Consider the following 18,233-nt stretch of genomic DNA (forward strand, 5'->3'; position numbering starts at 1 on the left):
CCTCTGAGAGATACTGAAATTATTGCTATAAATTGCAGCAACACCTCCCCCTTTACCTTTTGGACGCGGTTCATGTTTGTAACAGTAATCTTGGGGTGTAGACTCGTTTAAAGTAAGCAGACGATCGGTTTAGCCAGTCTGTCTGCTTCCTGACCTGGGCTCCAGTTAGTCAAGTACGAACTCTAAGACTATGTGCCATATTTCTAGAGAAGAGCGGCACCACCCCAGGAGGGATGAACACCATCTCTTTTCAACAGGTCAGGTCTGCCCCAAAAATTCTTCCAATTGTCTATAAAGCCTTCATATTACCTTCACAGCTCACGTGATTGGTTAAAAAATTCCTGCTCTGTAATTCTCCAGGTATTATATACTGCATAGTCCTTCTTGGTTGCACATCTTTATAGTGCCATTCCAGTTTCATAAAAGCATAAATCAAATGATTCTTCTAAGTGAAACAGATGAGACAGATGCGATTATTTCAGTAGTTTTCAGACCTGTCTGTGTGCTGAAGATCGATGGATATTGAATGAGTTTCATTTGTAGACTTCTGTGATAATGATAGATGTTTTGAGAGAGAGTCCGGGCGTAGGCGCCGCGAGATTACACTCATGTGATGAGCGCAAATAACCGCCTGGCATCCGTGGCATCACAGAAAGCGAATTAAACATCAAATACAGTTTGCCCGCGAGGGCTTACATGTACCATTTTTCTCAAACTCAAATGAAAAGGCGTCTTGTGTGTGGCGAACAATGCCTTCCTTTATCTGCATCTTTATACACTTTTTTTCCCCAACTGTATTTCTCTGTGTTCATCAGGCTTCCTCTATGGCTTTGCCAGGGCTTTCCAGACTCGAGGCCTGTGGTGTTTCCCTTTGGCAAACTGCAAGTGCACATCAGCATGGAGTGAGGAATAGCAGAACATGTGTGAATAGCAAAGAGATACAGACCTTGATCTGAGAGAGAGAGAGAGAGAGAGAGAGTGTGTGTGTGTACCTTTGATATTAGTGCATCTCTTATCAAGTGATCCATATCCAAAATGACCGTGTCCATCCCTGAGGCCTGGACATCTGATCTGTAATCAGGAACAGCTGTAGGATCGTCGGCACAGCTGACAGTACTGAGGTGAATAAACCTTATGCTAGATTACATCATCTGGGAAATGCCAATTCTGCTTTGGAAATCTGATTAAGTTTGATATTAAAGTGTGTAATTGTTTTGATGTTAAAATACTTTCTTCTATAACAGTTTAATATACAGTGACAGCTATAAATAAGCCATTTGTAGATTGCAGATGTGACTTCCACAAACACTGTGGTGCGATCAACACATTGATCAGTCTGTTTGATCATAAGGTACTACAGACCTCATTGACAGAGACACTTTGCACAAGCCAATCAATTCCTGATTCAATCAGGTCTCACCCTACGTACCTTATCACTCAGAAATACATCATATTGCGGATTGTAATACATAGAAGAAATACATCACACTGTAAAATGTCTTAAAGGTCTTTCTATAATGAGTTATGGCTGATAACCAATAAATGGCTGATATTGAAATTATATTCTGTCACAATAACTGAAAAATAAAAGTGAATAAAATAAAAGTGTTATTGAAGTGTTTTTAAAATCACTATTAGCCTATATATGGATTTATTACACATTACCGTTCAGATGTTTGGCATCAGTAAGGTTTTTATTAAAGAAATTAATATTTTATTCAGTAAGGATGCATTCAATTGATAAAAACTGACTGAACAGACATTTATAATGTTACAAAAGATTTTGATTTTAAATAAATGTTGTTTTTTTTATTTCTGTTCATCAAAGAATCCTAAAAATGTTTCCACAGAAATATTTTAGCAACTGTTTTCAATATTAATAATAATATCAAATGCTTATTGAGCAGCAAATCAGCATATTAGATTGATTTCTGAAGGATCATGTGATACTGAATACTGGAGTAATGATGCTGAAAATTCTGCTTTGCATCACATAAATAAATGACATTTTAAAATAAATTAAAATAGAAAACGGTTATTTTAAATTGTAATAATATTTCATAATATTACTGTTTTATTGAACAAAAAAATGCAGCCCTTGGTGAGCATAAGAGACTCATATGAGAGCATAAGAGAGAGAGAAAAAAAAAAAAAAAATCTTACCGACCCCAAACTGTGTTAGATGATGGCAAAGATAATCTAAATGTTAAAATAGTGCATGTTCAATTACATATCCAGTATAAACCAGTACAATGAATTCAAAACAATTTCTAATATTGGCCAAAGAAAAAAGATATGTGCATCTCTAAATTAGGCCTATTTTAGTTTAAAACTGTCATGTATTCAGTCTGAAATGAGTTAACAAACTACTTTACATCTGTTACAGTGTGTTTTCCAGCGAAACAGGGCATTTGAAGAAAAGAAAATTAAATTGGGATTTCATTGTATCCATCAGGCATTGACTGGATTGGGAAAAGTGGCCATTACATCAGAATGAATTCAGGTGGTTGGATGAAAGGGACTGAAATTAAGAGGTAAGGAAAAGTAATTTCAGCAAGTAACATTTGGATAAAAATAAATGAAGACAAACATTTTTTAGTTGAGAATAACTTGCACTGATGAATTGTGCACAATAAAATGTCTTAAAAAAGTTAAATGGACTTTCATGTTGACTCTAAATAGTTCCCACATGGCCCTAAATCTTCTTGCAAAGATTCAACTATTCCCAAGCAGTCTCTTTTCTGTTATTTGCATATATATTGGCTAGACACCTGTGGAACGCCGTGTAATAGTGAATGTCTGAGAGATGCTTCATTCCGATCTTATCAACAAGCAGCAAAAACAAAAGACACAGATCCTTCAGAACGATAATGTCTCTTCCTGTGCTCCAAAACAAGCTTCATCAGATTCTGCGGTGAGTTGCACAACACTGATTTCGCTTTATTCGTGCACAAACAAATGTCACATAACCACCGCCAGTGAGTTTATGAAATGTTTTAGATTCCCTTCATTAAGGGTGGAGAGTAAACAGTCGTGCTCATATAAACTGGTCATAGCTAGAGACCAGAAGAGACCTGAAGGTGGGCTAATGTGTAAACTCTATCATCAACACATTGTTGATGCATCTGTTTAGGCACTAGATAAAAGGTGTGTGATATTTCCAATTCTCCATTTTTCTTCCAAGCTATGACAACTGCACAAAAATCATCAGGTCTTCGGTGCCAGGTGGAGTCAAGAGCGAACATGTTGAAAAGAGCAGCACAACACAGGCGTTTTGGCACAAGCTCTTAGAATACAGGCTTAAAACACACATAGACAGACAGCGGGGGAGAAACAAAGACTTTGACTTGCGCCTGTGCCAGACCAGTCTTCATGCTGAATACAACTAGTGGATTATGTACAGAAGTCTTATTACACAATAATTTATCAGACTAAAATCATTAATTAAAACCACCAATCACCTGAGGGAATCGTGTGGGTGGGAATGAGCGAGAAAACATTCCAGCTCATTAACTCATTAAATGTTGAAAAGGACTATTTCTCAGTCTCAAGACAACATGTCGGCGCACATCAAATGCTGCTCCATTCGTGCCAGTGAATGAGTTTGATTGAACGACTTGATTTGTCAGTTTAAGAATAAAAACAACAGGCCACTGTTTTCTGTGGTACTAGTGTCACCAAGCGGTGACTGTTTTCATTTTGTCAAAAGTTGCTGTTGTTTTGAGATGTACAAGTCTTTAGAGGACTGTTCACTCCAGCTTATCATCATTCTAAACCCTGCTTTAACCCCGGGTAAAGGTGCATTTTCACACTTGTTATTTAAATGCAGGATTAGCACCATCTTTACGGTGTTGACCCTGCATTGCGGTGCCAAAAGTGTACAGTGTGAAATGATGCTTTGCAATAGAACTTAATCAGGTTAGACGCCATATTGAATTTAACACTGATGAAAATGAGGCTGTGAGGAACTGATTTAGCACTGTGGCACTATATAAAGGTGCTATATTGTGTATTTTTTTACAACTCCCGAAAACTGTTTTATGAAGTTACAGTTACAGGCTTACAACCAATCATCATACAAACAGTTAATTCAGCGTTTGAAATGTAAAATGTTGTCGTGAATTCTAAAAGAGACTGTTTTAATCTTACCTTTAAAGTCCACCTATATGGTTGAACAATTCAGGGGGGAAAAAAAATAATAATAATAATAATTATAAATATATATATATATACACACAGTGATGTGACAAAGTGTTGGCCCCCTTCCTGATTTTTAAATTTTTGCATATTTGACACACTGAAAAGATTCATATCATCAAACAAATTTTAATATTACACAAAGATAATGCAAGTAAATACAAAATGTAGTTTTTAAATTATGATTTCATTTATTAAGGGAAAAAAACTGTCCAAACCAACCTGGCCCTACGTGAAAAATTAATTGCCCCCTCCTATTAAATCATGAAAGAGCTGTGTTTAACCACATTATTTTAGAAAGCTGAGTTCAATTTCACTAGCCAAACCCAGGCCTGATTACTGCCTGACCTGTTGAATCAAGAAATCACTTAAATAGAACCTGTCTGAGTGAAGCATGTTTAAAGAGCAACACATCATTCCGTGATCTGAAGAAATTCATAAACAGATGAGAAACAAAATAGTTTACATGTATCAGTCTGGAAAGGGTTATAAAGACATTTCTAAGGCTTTGGGACTCCAGCAAACCATGGTCAGAGCCATTATCCACAAATGGAGAAAACTTGGAACAGTGATGAACCTTCCAGGAGTGACCGGCCTACCAAAATTACTCCAAGAGCACAAAGACGACTCATCCAGGAGGTCATAAAAGAACCCAGAACAACATCTAAAGATCTTCAGGCCTCACTTGCCTCAATTAAGTTCAGTGTTCATGATTCAACAATAAGAAAGAGACTGGGCAAAAACAGCATCCATGGGAGAGTTCCAAGGCAAAAGCCATTGCTGACCAAAAAGAAAACAAAACGGCTTGTCTCACATTTGCCAAAAAATATCTTGATTATCCCCAAGACTTTTGGGCAAATATTCTGTGGACCGATGCGACAAAAGCTGAACTTTTTGGAAGGTGTGTGTCCCGTTACATCTGGCGTAAAACCAACACAGCATTTCATAAAAAGAACATCATACCAACAGTCAAACATTGTGGTGGTAGTGTGATGGTCTGGGGCTGCTTTGCAGCTTCAGAACCTGGATGACTTGCCATAACTGATGGAACCATGAATTCTGTGTTCTATCAGAAAATCCTGAAGGAGAATGTCCGGCCATCAGTTTGTGACCTCAAGCTCAAGCGCACTTGGGTTATGCATTAGAACAATGATCCCAAACACACCAGCAAGTCCACCTCTGAATGGCTGAAGAAAAACAAAATGAAGACTTTGGAGTGGCTTAGTCAAAGTCCTGACCTGAATCCTATTGAGATGCTGTGGCATGACCTTAAAAAGGCGGTTCATGCTCGAAAACCATCCAATGTGGCTGAATTACAGTGGGCCAAAATTCTTCCACAGCGATGTGAAAGACTCATTGCAAGTTATTGCAAACGCTTGATTGCAGTTGTTGCTGTAAAGGGTGGCACAACCAGTTATTAGGTTTAAGGGGCAAGCACTTTCTCACACAGGGCCATGTGGGTTTGGATTTTGTTTTCCCTTCATAATAAAAAACTTAATTTAAAAACTGCATGTTGTGTTTACTTGTGTTATCTTTGATTAAGATTTCAATTTGTTTGATGATCTGAAACATTAAAGTGTGACAAACATGCAAAAAAATAAAAAATCAGGAAGGGGGCCAACACTTTTTCACACCACTATATATATATATATATATATATATATATATGTAACGGACTGAAGTCAATTATTCCGCTTATACTACAGTTGCCACACCTCAAGACATCAATCATTAATATGGAACGGTGATTAAACTAACTTGGAACTACCTGTGCATTAAACGGTTATATTGCACACCTGCCAGCCAATCAGAATCCAGTATTCAGACAGACCACAGAATATATATATTTATACCAAAGAATATAGAAGACCAAGAGCCAAAACTCTGTAGAACATTCCATTGCAACAGCGGCGCCCAGCAGCAGCCCTGTGCTTCCGCCATTTTAGGGTGAAAGTGACTGGGCAGTCCACTAGATTCTAGCTGTTGCTATGGCAAATATCAGCTGATTTGTTTAAAAAAAAAACGTGCATTAAAGCTGAAATACAGCCTGAACGATAACAACAGTGGAGTGGAGCTAGTGGAGTAATAGTAAATAATAATATAGTAAATATTTGTAAATGTGTAAAGTTGCATAAGCTCATAACTTAGTGTCACTATCATCCATATAAATCATTATTATGTTTTCTATGGCTAGGACCTGCAGTTCCTAAAAGGATTTAAGTTTACTACTTGACTAAAAACAGTTAAAGTTAGCAGGTGCATAAGACAGCGCTACGTCCCACTTCAAAACACACAATATTTTTACACTTTTGTGAATATTCACCAGTCAGGGTCTTTAAAAAAATGATGAAAGGCAAGATTTTTACTGTCACACTGATAGTTTTTGCAGTGGATTGCCCAACATTGCGTACTTTTATTCCACTTTGACTTGTCTTTCGTTGTTATTTGGTTTATTTCTTTGTATCTGTTGTCCAGTTGGAATTTTCACCCCAAAATGGTGGCTACCCAAAACGCATCAGAGTTTTGCCTCTGGGTCTTCGATACTCTTTGTTTATACTACGGGGCCGTTGAATGCTTGAATCTGATTGGCTGACATATGGAGTTTCTTTTGTGTCTTTTTTATTCAAAAATACTGTGCTTGAGAGCAAAACTAATTATTTTGTAATTAAAAAAATAAAAGATTGCAAAAAAAAAAGTCTTCTTAAGGCTCAAAAATAAAGAAATTGAAAACAAAATAATTTGCAGTGCGTGTAAATCTTTGAAAAATCTTATTTTTTCTTTAGGCACTTCAAACACTTTTCATCATGAAACCACAAATGTTGCTAGACAAAATATTTAACAAAATAATTAGTTTTGCTCTCAAGCACAGTGTTTTTGAATGAATAAAAAAGACACAAAAGAAACTCCATACTGACGAACGTTCTAAGGTGTGCAATTATTTAACAAAGGGTTTTATAGGTTTGACTGAAATAATAATGCAATAACAACAACAACAAAACAGTTGAACAAAAAAAAACCAGATAAAGTCAAAAAGTAGCTGTTGATAATATCTAAACATATATCCAAATCCAAATGTAATAAAATTAATTTATGTGTGATGACAATTTCTTAGCAACTAGGGATTGTTACCAAAGACTATAGAATACCCAAGACATGTCACTCGTATAGTTTTGAATGGGGAAAAATGCAACGCTCAATATGGCCGCTCAATCGCAGGAAGCCCCACCTTCTGAATGAAAGAGCCAATCAGTAATCAGTAAAGTCTGTGCGTCACTGCAGCTGCCGTTAGAAGTGCCGGTTGCTATAGAAACAGTCAGCGCTCTGAGACGTGCGCTCAGGACTGCGCATGCGCTCAGGACTGCGCATGCGCACTGGCTGATCTAGCCTGAGAAATAAGCTTTTTATAACGCTATTTGAGCAAAAGAAACAACATTAATGATACAGTTGTTGTCAGATTTCTTTGGTGATTTCAAATATGAAATTTAATCCTAAACTTAGTGAACAGTTTTGGAGAATTTGATGTTTCCCCATTCAAAGAGATAGGAGCTGCAATTGGATGCCCAAGAGGCATTTCAAAGATGGCCGCCGAGTGACATGACTTGTCTTAAAGAGACTTTGTTGTTACATAGAGCTGTATACAAGCACCCAGTGGCTATAATGGTATCACAGATAATAGACTGTGCAAAATGTTTTATCTTAACAGTATTTACAAATAGGCCTAATTTGTGGAACTCACAATATTTCTTTTGGCGCTAATATATATTTTGGGGGGGGGGGGACGCACACTAATAGGGATTATGCCTAGGGCGTCAAAATGGCTAAAAACAGCCCTGTATTTAGCCCCTGGAATGCGACTTTTATCAGGGGGACTCCGCCAAAAAAACGTGTATTTTACCCCACCTGAACGTGATTTTTACTGGGAATCCCCACTGAAAAGCGATTGGGCTAGTTTTGAGTAGCAATTGGGCGGGTTTTGCTGAGAAAACCTGGCAACCCTGCTCTCTCCCTCACAGACCACACATACATTAACCAGTGTTGCCAACTTAGCAATTTTGTTGCTAAATTTAGCAACTTTTCAGACTACCCCAGCAACTTTCTCTTCCAAAAGCACCTAGCAACAAATTTAGCTATTTTAAAATTTATTTGGCAACTTTTAGCAACTTTTGATAAGTGACTCAGACAATAAAAAGACACATTTTCCATCCAAATGACACAAAAAGAGGAAACTAAAGATGCCTAGCAGTACACACATCACGTGAATTGACTTAGCTGCTATTTGCAATTGTTAAATTTTATAATAATAATTGAATAATTGTTCATTCATGATAGACTTTGATACATAGTAGATTGTGCCCTATTTTCACAGACGTTTCTTAGAGTGTAGCATACTAACTAACTAACTACTAATACACCGCTTAAACCCCAAAACTATAGAAATTCTTGAAAGGGACTTTGTTAAAGCATAATTGTTGAGAATGTGTAGTATTACTAGTTTACTAGCTATTAAAAACATTTTTACATATATAAAATGTATTTTTTTGCTGAGATTTGATGTTGTGACAATTTTGCATCGTGATTATGCAATGACGTCATCGCGCAATGACATCACAAGGTCAATTAGCAACTTTTAGCTTTTAGCAATAAATAGACTTTCCTTTAGAAACTTTCTCTGAAAATTAGTTGGCAACACTGTACATAACAGTTACAGTTTGCACACGCTAACACACATCCATCGCGCTAATGTTGTTAGCCCTACTCTGACGATTTTATCAGTAGTTTAACAACAACAGCGCTGTTCGTGAACAAAAGGAACTAAGTTTAACTATAACAGAGACATTGCTGCTGAACACTATTGAGAGACTCACAGAGTAATCTCTCTCTATCTCTCATAACTTATTAACTGTATTAACTGCATTAGTCTGTTATCAACGGCTCAAGCCTCCGTTACCAGGTTTAAAATGGCGTTTAGGAATTAGCAATGGAGGCGTTGGTTGAGATGCGGAAGAAATAATACTCATAATAGTGATTTAAGTAGAAAAACGGACGAATGCCTTGAAATATATCATCTGATCGATGTCTTGAGGTGTGGCAACTCTGCTTGGCGTCGTGGCTGCATCACCTCCTCCAGTGTGCATTATTTTTCTAATAATTCAACGGCCAGTAGTCAATTATTCCTTACTCATTCCATGGTCTGTCTGAATACTGGATTCTGATTGGCTGGCAGGTGTGTAGTATGTAAGGGATAATCAACGGCTAGCTGTGCATTAAACGATTTGAATGCAGGACGTGGAGGCGAAGAACTGCATTGCACTTTAATGCACAGTTAGCCGTTGATTATCCCGTTTATGCCATGGTCATTTGCCAGCATTCACATATTAAAGATGTTAATAATATTTGCACTGCAATATTTGACCGGAACATAAAAATGACGGTTATTTTCGTCTGTATTGCTATTCAGCTGTAACTGTATGTTACCATGGTTACCAATGTTTATAGGAAGCGCGTTAATATAGAAAGTGATTAAACTGACCTGGAACTACCTGTGCAGTTAAGGATTTAGGGATAATCAACGGCTAGCACATTAAGTACCGCTAATGCACGGCTTTTAAAGGATTTTAATGCACGACGTGGAGGCAAAGAACCGAAGCTTATCCCGCTTATTCCATGGTTAATTGGTCATTTGCCAAGTTATAGACAAGTTAAAACTTGCATTGCTCTTTGCAGCGCAATATTTGACCGAATGGGTAAAAATGACAATTATTTTCGTCAGTTACGGCTCGTTAGGTCTAGCATTCTGCCTGCTTCAAATCAGACACAGAGATGAAATAGTGCGGGAATTATAGCATGTATTTCAATTAATTATCAATCAAGAGAGAGAGATGACAGTTGTGTGTACCTCCTTGCTGCGTCTGCGCATCTAAACAATTAACATTACTTCAAAAACAGCGATTTTATCACCTAGTTGCTGAGGAATATAATGTAGCGATCTAACGTTAGTATCTATCTTTTATTTTAGTAATAAAAATCGCGGGGAAGCGTTGACAAGTTTCTGTGTGTGTGTGTGCAGCACAATCTCTCTCTCTCTCTCTCCTCGTGTGTGTGTGTGTGTGTGTGTGTGAGTGTGAGTGAGTGATGAGTGTTGGTTAGTGTGAATCAATTAAAGCAGCGCATTAATATGGAACGGTAATTAAACTGACTTGGAACTACCTGTGCGTCGTCAATTATTTCTTACATATTACAATGCAGTTATGGTTTCCGGCTGTAGCTGTATCCTTTCTAGCCACAACCCATGATGACCAACACATGGGTTAATTACTGTTTGCATTACTGTAGGGGTAGGTGTAGACGTTAATGAACCATAATTTGACAGGTAGCATTTATCGTTGTCAAACTGTACTACCTACTGTTTGAATGGGATGTAAAAAAAATCTGACAGAAGAACAATGCATGTAACACGAGGCGCAATGCTATGCTTGAGCCGTTGCTTGTTGCATGCTGCGTTCATCTAATCCACGAAACTGATTCCACAATTAAGCCAATAAAAACCCAGGGTTTTGGAATGTAAAAAGTGAAACGTGAGTTTATAAATACACAGGATTAATGGTTAAAACAGGGTAAATCATGAGCAGTGTGAAACGTAAAACAAGCTAACCCATGATTCCATTTACCCGGGTTTAGAATGACCCAGAGTGAGAAAAGTCCTTCTGTTATACATGTTGTGAGCTATCATTGGCTACTGATTAGTTTCTCCGAGATCAACAGCGATCATGGAAGGTTAATCGGGTTTGTAATAACCGCTGTAAAATATTTTCCTTGGAAAGCTTGTGATGTTTTGATGTGCCAGACTCATCAACTATGCAACACAGTGCAACAGCGCCACCCAGAGTCCTGAACGTGAATTCTAGTCCAGCAAAACCCCATCATACTGTCTGTAAACATGGTTTTTAATTAAAATACTTTTTTTTTTAATGATGAAATTAAACATTTTTAATTCGGAAAATAGCTGAATATCTCTAGATTTAATTTCACTAAAAACGTGTGCAGATCACATTTCATCCCACAATCAAGTTTATACACATCCTCCATGTCTTTATAAATTGTGTATGTGTGGGTGTAAATATGGCTCCGACATGTTCTTGGCAGGTTTTGTGCCATTAACTCACGGAGCATTATTGCTTACAGTAAGATATAACTAATTATCAAATAACTTTGTGCAAAAAGCAATTCTGCAAATTCTGTAGCAGGTGATATTAATCTAGTGGTTTATCTTCTGGGGCCTGTTCCATAAAACAAGTTTACCAAATAAGCCAAGCTTATTTCAGTAATTCTGACTTATTTTCACTTGATTTGGTTTCTGAAAGCAAAATTACCATAGCTCAAGCTCAGTCACTGTGGCAACTTATGCTGGCAAGCTAACCTGGTCAGGAGCAGGCTAACTGTCCGGCTAAGCTGAACTCCTCTAACACTGACCACTGACTCTCTCACATACAATTAGTTGACTTTATTATCAGTCCAAAAATAAAAGTATACAGAAAATACACCTTAAATAATCAAATAAATAAAAAATAGGCTACAACCAACTGTATTTAATGTATTGTGCCCAAAATAGGCTAATGACATTTTAACATAGTTGCTACTTGCGCATTTAGTTGATCAGAAGTTTCTAGCCATGCAGCCTTTCTCTCTGAATTTATGACAGCTGCAACTTTTATGGTTATTAGAACATTAAAACATTGCAATCTAAAATGGCTCTTTAAAGTATTAAAACACTAAATCAAAAGTTAAAATCACTGAATTAAAAATTAAAATAAATAATAGAAATCAGACTACATTTTAGCTGATAAGAGGAACACACATTTAAGTCATTTGAGCTAGTGGCTGTATTAGCCATCTTACATTTGATTTACGGTTACTGCTATCATAAAAATACACTTATAAGTAGGATTAAAATTTTATGCGTCACATTTAATGTCCAACAACAAATATTTTAACAGAATTCTGCTCCGTCTGTGTAGCGCGCATGCGCGCAGCAGCGCTCGTTCGCTCGCTAAGCCTCGCCCACTCCTGACAGCAAAATGGATATATTTGCACGACTCTCTAACATTTACAGATGAAAAATATACCCGTGACGTGTCAGTTATACACTGAGGAAAACATAACGTCTCAAATGCATTAAACAACACAAATATTCTACACAAAATATACCTGTTTGCCATGGTGGATCGATTTGATCCATGATCCGACATTAAGGGCTGCATAAGAATAAGCGTGCACATCAAATTATCCTGACTCACTGAACCTGGATCGCATTAGTGAGATTGCGTGAACTTAAATTGTCGTTTATGAAACCGCTTTAGTCCCGATTGATTTGTTAGGCTATTTCAAGTCAGGTTTTGGACTTTAATCCCCGCTTTTCTTAGAGTCTTTTATGGAACAGGCCCCCGGTGAAGTGGAGGAGTATTGATGTCAGATCAAAATGCATCTCCATCACTGTAAACTTCAGGAGTGTTCTGTTTTTTGAAGTTTCAACTAAATTGGAAATATTCATCACCTTAAGAATTTAAAATGGCCATTTATGAAAAAAACAACAACAACAACAACAACATGCACACACAAGGATTGTTTTTTTTTTTTTGCTTTATTTAGAAACATCCACTGTACGACAAAAAAAACAAACAAAAAAACAATGTACACAATATTTCCCACCTGTCTGACATCTTCTTGCCTTCTTCCACAAAACCCACTTTATATCTGAAAGAAAACATTTATGATGAATTCAGGTGTCCCCTAACCACCCACCCGCCCCACTCTACCCCAAGTGATCACTACACAAACTATTTACACTATATACAGTCTTTTTACGTCACTGTTGAATCTCAGTGTTTATTTTTTAGAAGAGGATCTGCTGATGGGGACCCACTGTCCATATGGCTTCCTGTCTGCTACGCTGTCGGCTCTTGATGTTACCTTACTGTCATGGACTGTTGGGCTGTTTGATGGTCTGGCGATGGTATTCTGTCAATATAAAAAAAAAAAAAGTAAGATCAACTTTAATATTTCAATATACCCTTATAGTCATTATATGTGAATAAGCTTTAATGAACTTACATTGATGCTGAAGTTAATTGCCTTCCCCTTGGGAGATGTCGGAGAAGCCTCTGCCTCGCCATCATCACTGGCAACAACATTTACCTAAAGACAGAGAAAAGGGGAATAGGATAATGAAATCACTGTCTGTTTGATTTAAACCTAGAAACTTCAGTACCACATGATTTTCATTTCTAAGTGAGGTCGCCCTCAGTTCGGAGTCATGCAAAAGAGGCGAATTGAAGGGACTCTGACCTGTGTAATGCCAGTGTTGCTCTTTGAATCAGTCTGACATCAAAAACACCATTTGGGTTATACACATTTACTACTGATAGTACAAAAAGCAGTTCTTTTAGAAGCAAAAATGAACATTTATATACAAAGGCTTTGTTCACACTGTACCCGTTTCCAATTTGTTTTCCAAATGTCCAGTCATTTTAAACATAACGGCAACTCCTGAAGTGTCACCATTTACAAATTCATGCATATGCAGCATCTTCAATGGTTCACTTTATATGAATGAATCCAAATAAGGAAAAAATTTAATTAATTCATTAAACCGAAATGCAGTCTCTAAAAATTCATTTTAATTAGATTTCAAATGAATGTGATTTTGCAAGATATAAATTTTACACATTTGTATCTTGTAATTCTGAGGAAAGTCTGAATTGGCAGGTATAAACAATTGTGAAAAAGTCAGAATTGTGAAATAAATTGTCAAAATTACCTTTATTAATTTATTACTTTTAATTCTGTGGCAGAAACAGGCTTTCATACTAAACAGCTCTGAAATGGCCTGAAATAATAATTAAAAAAAGTTTTTTTAAAAAAGCTGCTTGTATGAACAAAGCCCAAAAAAGCAAACAAACAAACAAAAAATAAATAAATAAATGACTAATTAATGAGACTATATTTTTCCAAACCCCATCCGTCACCGTAGAGCGAGCTCTCTCTGGTCTTCACACACGATGAATAGAGGAAGACTCTGGTAAATGACAACGCAACCCAGTTCAACCATCAGCAAAAATAAGTCATTTCCTGTAGTTCTAACAGCTGTAAAGAGACACTACCATTTAAACGTTTGGGGTCGGTATGAATTTTTTATATAAATAGTTTTTAAAAAAAAAGTTTTTTTTTAAAAAGTCTCATTCTCACTAAGGCTGCATTTATTTGATCAAAATACCGTAAAATATTATAACTGAATTTCTAGTTAAATATTTTACTTTTAAATTGATTTGTGATGCAAAGCTGTATTTTCAGCATTATTACTCCAGTCTTCAGTGTCACATGATCCTTCAGAAGTCATTCTAGAATGCTGATTTGCTGCTCAAGAAACATTTCTTATCAGTTTTGAAAACAGTTGTGCTTCTTAATATTTTTGTGGAAACCATACTTTTTTTTTCTTTTCTCCAGGATTATTTAAGTAGAGTTCAAATGAACAGCATTTATTTTCAACATTATAAAGGTCTTTACGGTCACTTTTGATCAATTCAGTGCATCTTTGCTGAAAGTATTGATTTCTTTAAAAAAAAAACAAGAAAAAACAAACAAAAAAAATTCTACTGACCCCAAACTTTTCCGCATATGTGCTGTTGTGTGGTGGCTGAAATTGAGCGTGAGGTGAATCACATAAATGCATGTGGTCTGTTTTTGTTCGACACAAGGCTACCGCTGACATCGTACACAATTACTTAACCTTTGCAGTTGTGCACATAAGACTTAAAGCTGGTGTCATTCAAGTCATGTGACCTCCCCCTCTCTCCCTCATTGTCCAAAGGGTGGAGGAGTTTCAGCTCTACAGGAACAGAAATGATACAAAAAAAAAAAACAAAGCAATTGAAGCTAAATGCCACTCCTCAATACAGTGAGAGGAATAATAGCCACGTGCTCATTCATTCACTCACTCACACACACACTACACAGTAGTACATACTCTTTGACGTGTACCATTACCTAATCCGGACAAGTGCTGTTCATCATTCCATTAAATCCATCAGGTAAAATCATTCATGTCTGAGGAGACAGATTACATGGTGACCCAGGTTGGGTAAGAACAGCGCGCAATCATATTTTAAATAGACGTGTTTCAACGGGTTAGTCAACGTCCCAAGATCACAGATATAATTTGAAGTACAAATCAGTATACTCTCAAACAGTCAGGACGTTTATGCAACATTACAGAAGTCAAACACACACTGGGTGTGTGTTAATGACACATCTGTGTGCATGTGTGCGAAGCTCACCTGTGCTGGTGTCTTCTGTGGCACCCGGTCAGCGCTCACCCTTTCCTCTTTATCTGATGAAGATCTCTTCTCCTCCTCCAGCTCCTTCAGGCTAGCTGGCAGCTCTAAGTTCTGCACTCCAAGAATCCTGGTGGCATTTGCTTTGGCCACATTTAACAGATTCTTCTTCTCTGTGGAAGATTAAGGTATAGATTAAAATTTTATAATTTACCTCCATAGTCAGCATTATCAACTACTCACCCAACAACTCCCTACACTGCAAAAATTTGCATTTTTGTCAGAATATTTACTTGCTTACATTTACTTTAGAAGCAGAATTTTTTTTTATATATAAACTCATACACTTTAAATATTAAAAAATTACATCATTAAATAATATATCTATTTGCAATATTATCTTTATCTTTTTTGTAACTTAATTTTCATTTTTTGTAATTTTACTTTGTAATTACAAGCATAAAACCTAGAGGGGAAGAAAAATGTATTGCTGTTATTTTTTGCATAGAACACAAGAAAAAGTGCAAAGACAGCAGAAATAAAACATCAATACTGCTCACGCAGTGTATTCAAAGTCTTCTAAAGCTAAATTAAATCTTGAAATGTGAGGAACAGACTGAAATTTAAGTTATTAACAGCTGTGGTCACCATGAACTGCTATGTATGAAAAAAAATATTTTTTTAATGTCCTTTTGTCTTTCATGTAGCATATATAATAGTTCAAAAAGAAACTTACCCTCAAGGCTGAGGCGGACCGCAGAGCGTTCACGGCTGCGAGAGCGGCTTCTGTAATCTCTGGAGCTCCTGGGTGAGCGGGAGAAACGGCACCGGTACCTCCCCACAAACCTGCTTCCCCTCCAGTAGACCGGTGAGCGATTGCGAGAGCGGGATCGGGACGGAGAACGCCTGTAACGTCTGGAGTAGCCGTAGGGGGATGGAGAGCGACTGCGGCGATGGTAGCGTCTGCGGTGGGAGGAATGCTCAGGAGAAGGGCTGAAAGAGCGGGAGCGAGCCCGGTAGCGGCGAGGAGGAGAATGGTGTCTGTGACGGCAGCGTGAGCGGCCTGAGCAGCGTGGATGGGAGCGGGAACGTGAGCGAGAGCGTGAGGGTGAGGAAGAGCCACTGTCGGAGGATGAGCTCCGTGATGAGCTCCGTGACCTGCGGGAGGTGCGGCTCCCCCTGCTGCTGGAGTACGAGCTGTCACTGCTGCTGCTGGAGCAAGAGGAGCTGTGACCAGATGGAGCCTTCTGATCAAAGATGAGCTTCACACTCTCACTGAGACGCCCAGTGCTGGCCTCCTTATTCATGATCAAACCTACAAACACAAACATCAGACGTTACTTGTGAACTAACAGTTTAATCAATCAAGAAATTTGATTATTATTAGTATCTATATTCTGCAGGTCAGGCCAGGGATTTGTTTATGCATGTATAACATTTATATTCCTAAAACCAGTGATTTTTTTTCTTGGATGTTGACAATTCTAAATACAAAAAATAAAAACAAATAATTCTAAACGTCAGATTTTTGATACTGGCTTTAGCCAAAGTTCAGATTTCTGTTTTGGAAATTTATTCAACTATGTACATTTTCATATCAATATTTGTGTATTTAAATCAATATTTCAAAGAACTTGTGTTCCAAAACAATTGTCTTAACGCACTATGATGATGAATACAACGAGTATGCTGATATATATCTGATAAACGTTCATTTGTTAAAGTTGTTTTATTTTTAAAAATAGGGACATTAATTTATTGGTTAAAGATATACTTTGTTTTTAAAATAATAATAAGAGCCATGTTTTCTAATGAAACGTTACAACAACAACAACACTAAAGATGGCAGTAATGGACTACAATAAAGGAACTAAAAGTAGGTCAGGTGACGTTGTGTAAGTCTCCGCCCCTCCTGTCAATCAAATTACACAACAGACTCGGATCTAGAACATTCCGCAAGAAACACTATAATAATTAACCAACGTTATCATAACACCACTATAACAAAATCCAAAGATCGCCATCCATATATTAATAAATCTATTCTGATGTGTTGTTCGCCTTCCTGTATTTACGGTTAGTATCTCCAGTTAACGTTAGTATTATGTTGCTAATTCAGCGAGGATTGTAAGTAACAACGTTAAAGTGCTTACTTAAATCAACATTAAATATATAAATATCAGCTATAAACAACATTTAACTGTAACTTACCGTCAAAAAGGACTTGATCCAACTGTAAGAGAACCGACTTCGCGGAAAACGCTCTGTATCACTCGATACTCCTCGAGCGAATTCAAAACAGAAACTATTTGAAATTCAACAACTGTCAGATTAATGTATGCTTATTCCAAAATAACGTTCAAAATGAGAACAAATTCTTGAAACAAAACGTGTTTCCGAGTAGTCAGCGCCTCCGTTATCTCGCGAGCGGTTGGATGATTTAACGTGAAGTGGCTCGTGCTCAGCTTGCTTTTCTCCTTAACCGAAACCCAGTGACGTCATCGAGAGGGAGAGGGGAGGGTCTAGAAAACTCGTCAGCGCAACAGTGTTTGATAGACATTTTCTTTTTTCTTTTTTTCTTTAAACCATGATATTTTATAACCGAGCAATTTTATGTTAACTGAGATGTTTTGAATAATAATAAAAAAAGTTACATGCTGAAAACTTGAGTAGGTTAATAACTGAAAGTACTGACATATATTTACTTCA

The 18,233-nt window shown here is 37.1% G+C and overlaps 1 protein-coding gene across 2 annotated transcripts; it reads right to left on the reverse strand.

Annotated features, from left to right (window-relative positions):
• Positions 1-12,824: 12,824 nt before the first annotated feature.
• Positions 12,825-18,021, reverse strand: rsrp1 (arginine/serine-rich protein 1). 2 transcript variants are annotated; one of them, XM_058794755.1, is made up of 6 exons: positions 17,736-18,021; positions 16,261-16,839; positions 15,528-15,697; positions 13,306-13,389; positions 13,118-13,212; positions 12,825-12,948 (listed from the first exon to the last, which is right to left on the reverse strand). In XM_058794755.1, exons 2-6 carry the CDS (start codon positions 16,829-16,831, stop codon positions 12,840-12,842), a joined length of 1,029 nt encoding a protein of 342 aa, XP_058650738.1. In that variant the 5' UTR covers positions 16,832-16,839; positions 17,736-18,021; the 3' UTR covers positions 12,825-12,839. The 2 variants fall into 2 exon arrangements, with proteins under 2 accessions (XP_058650738.1, XP_058650739.1); XM_058794756.1 differs by lacking the exon at positions 12,825-12,948 and having other exon boundaries at positions 12,981-13,212; positions 17,736-18,018.
• Positions 18,022-18,233: the final 212 nt, after the last annotated feature.

The sequence above is a fragment of the Onychostoma macrolepis genome, chromosome 13, assembly GCF_012432095.1.
Source record: "Onychostoma macrolepis isolate SWU-2019 chromosome 13, ASM1243209v1, whole genome shotgun sequence".
NCBI lineage: Eukaryota > Metazoa > Chordata > Actinopteri > Cypriniformes > Cyprinidae > Onychostoma > Onychostoma macrolepis.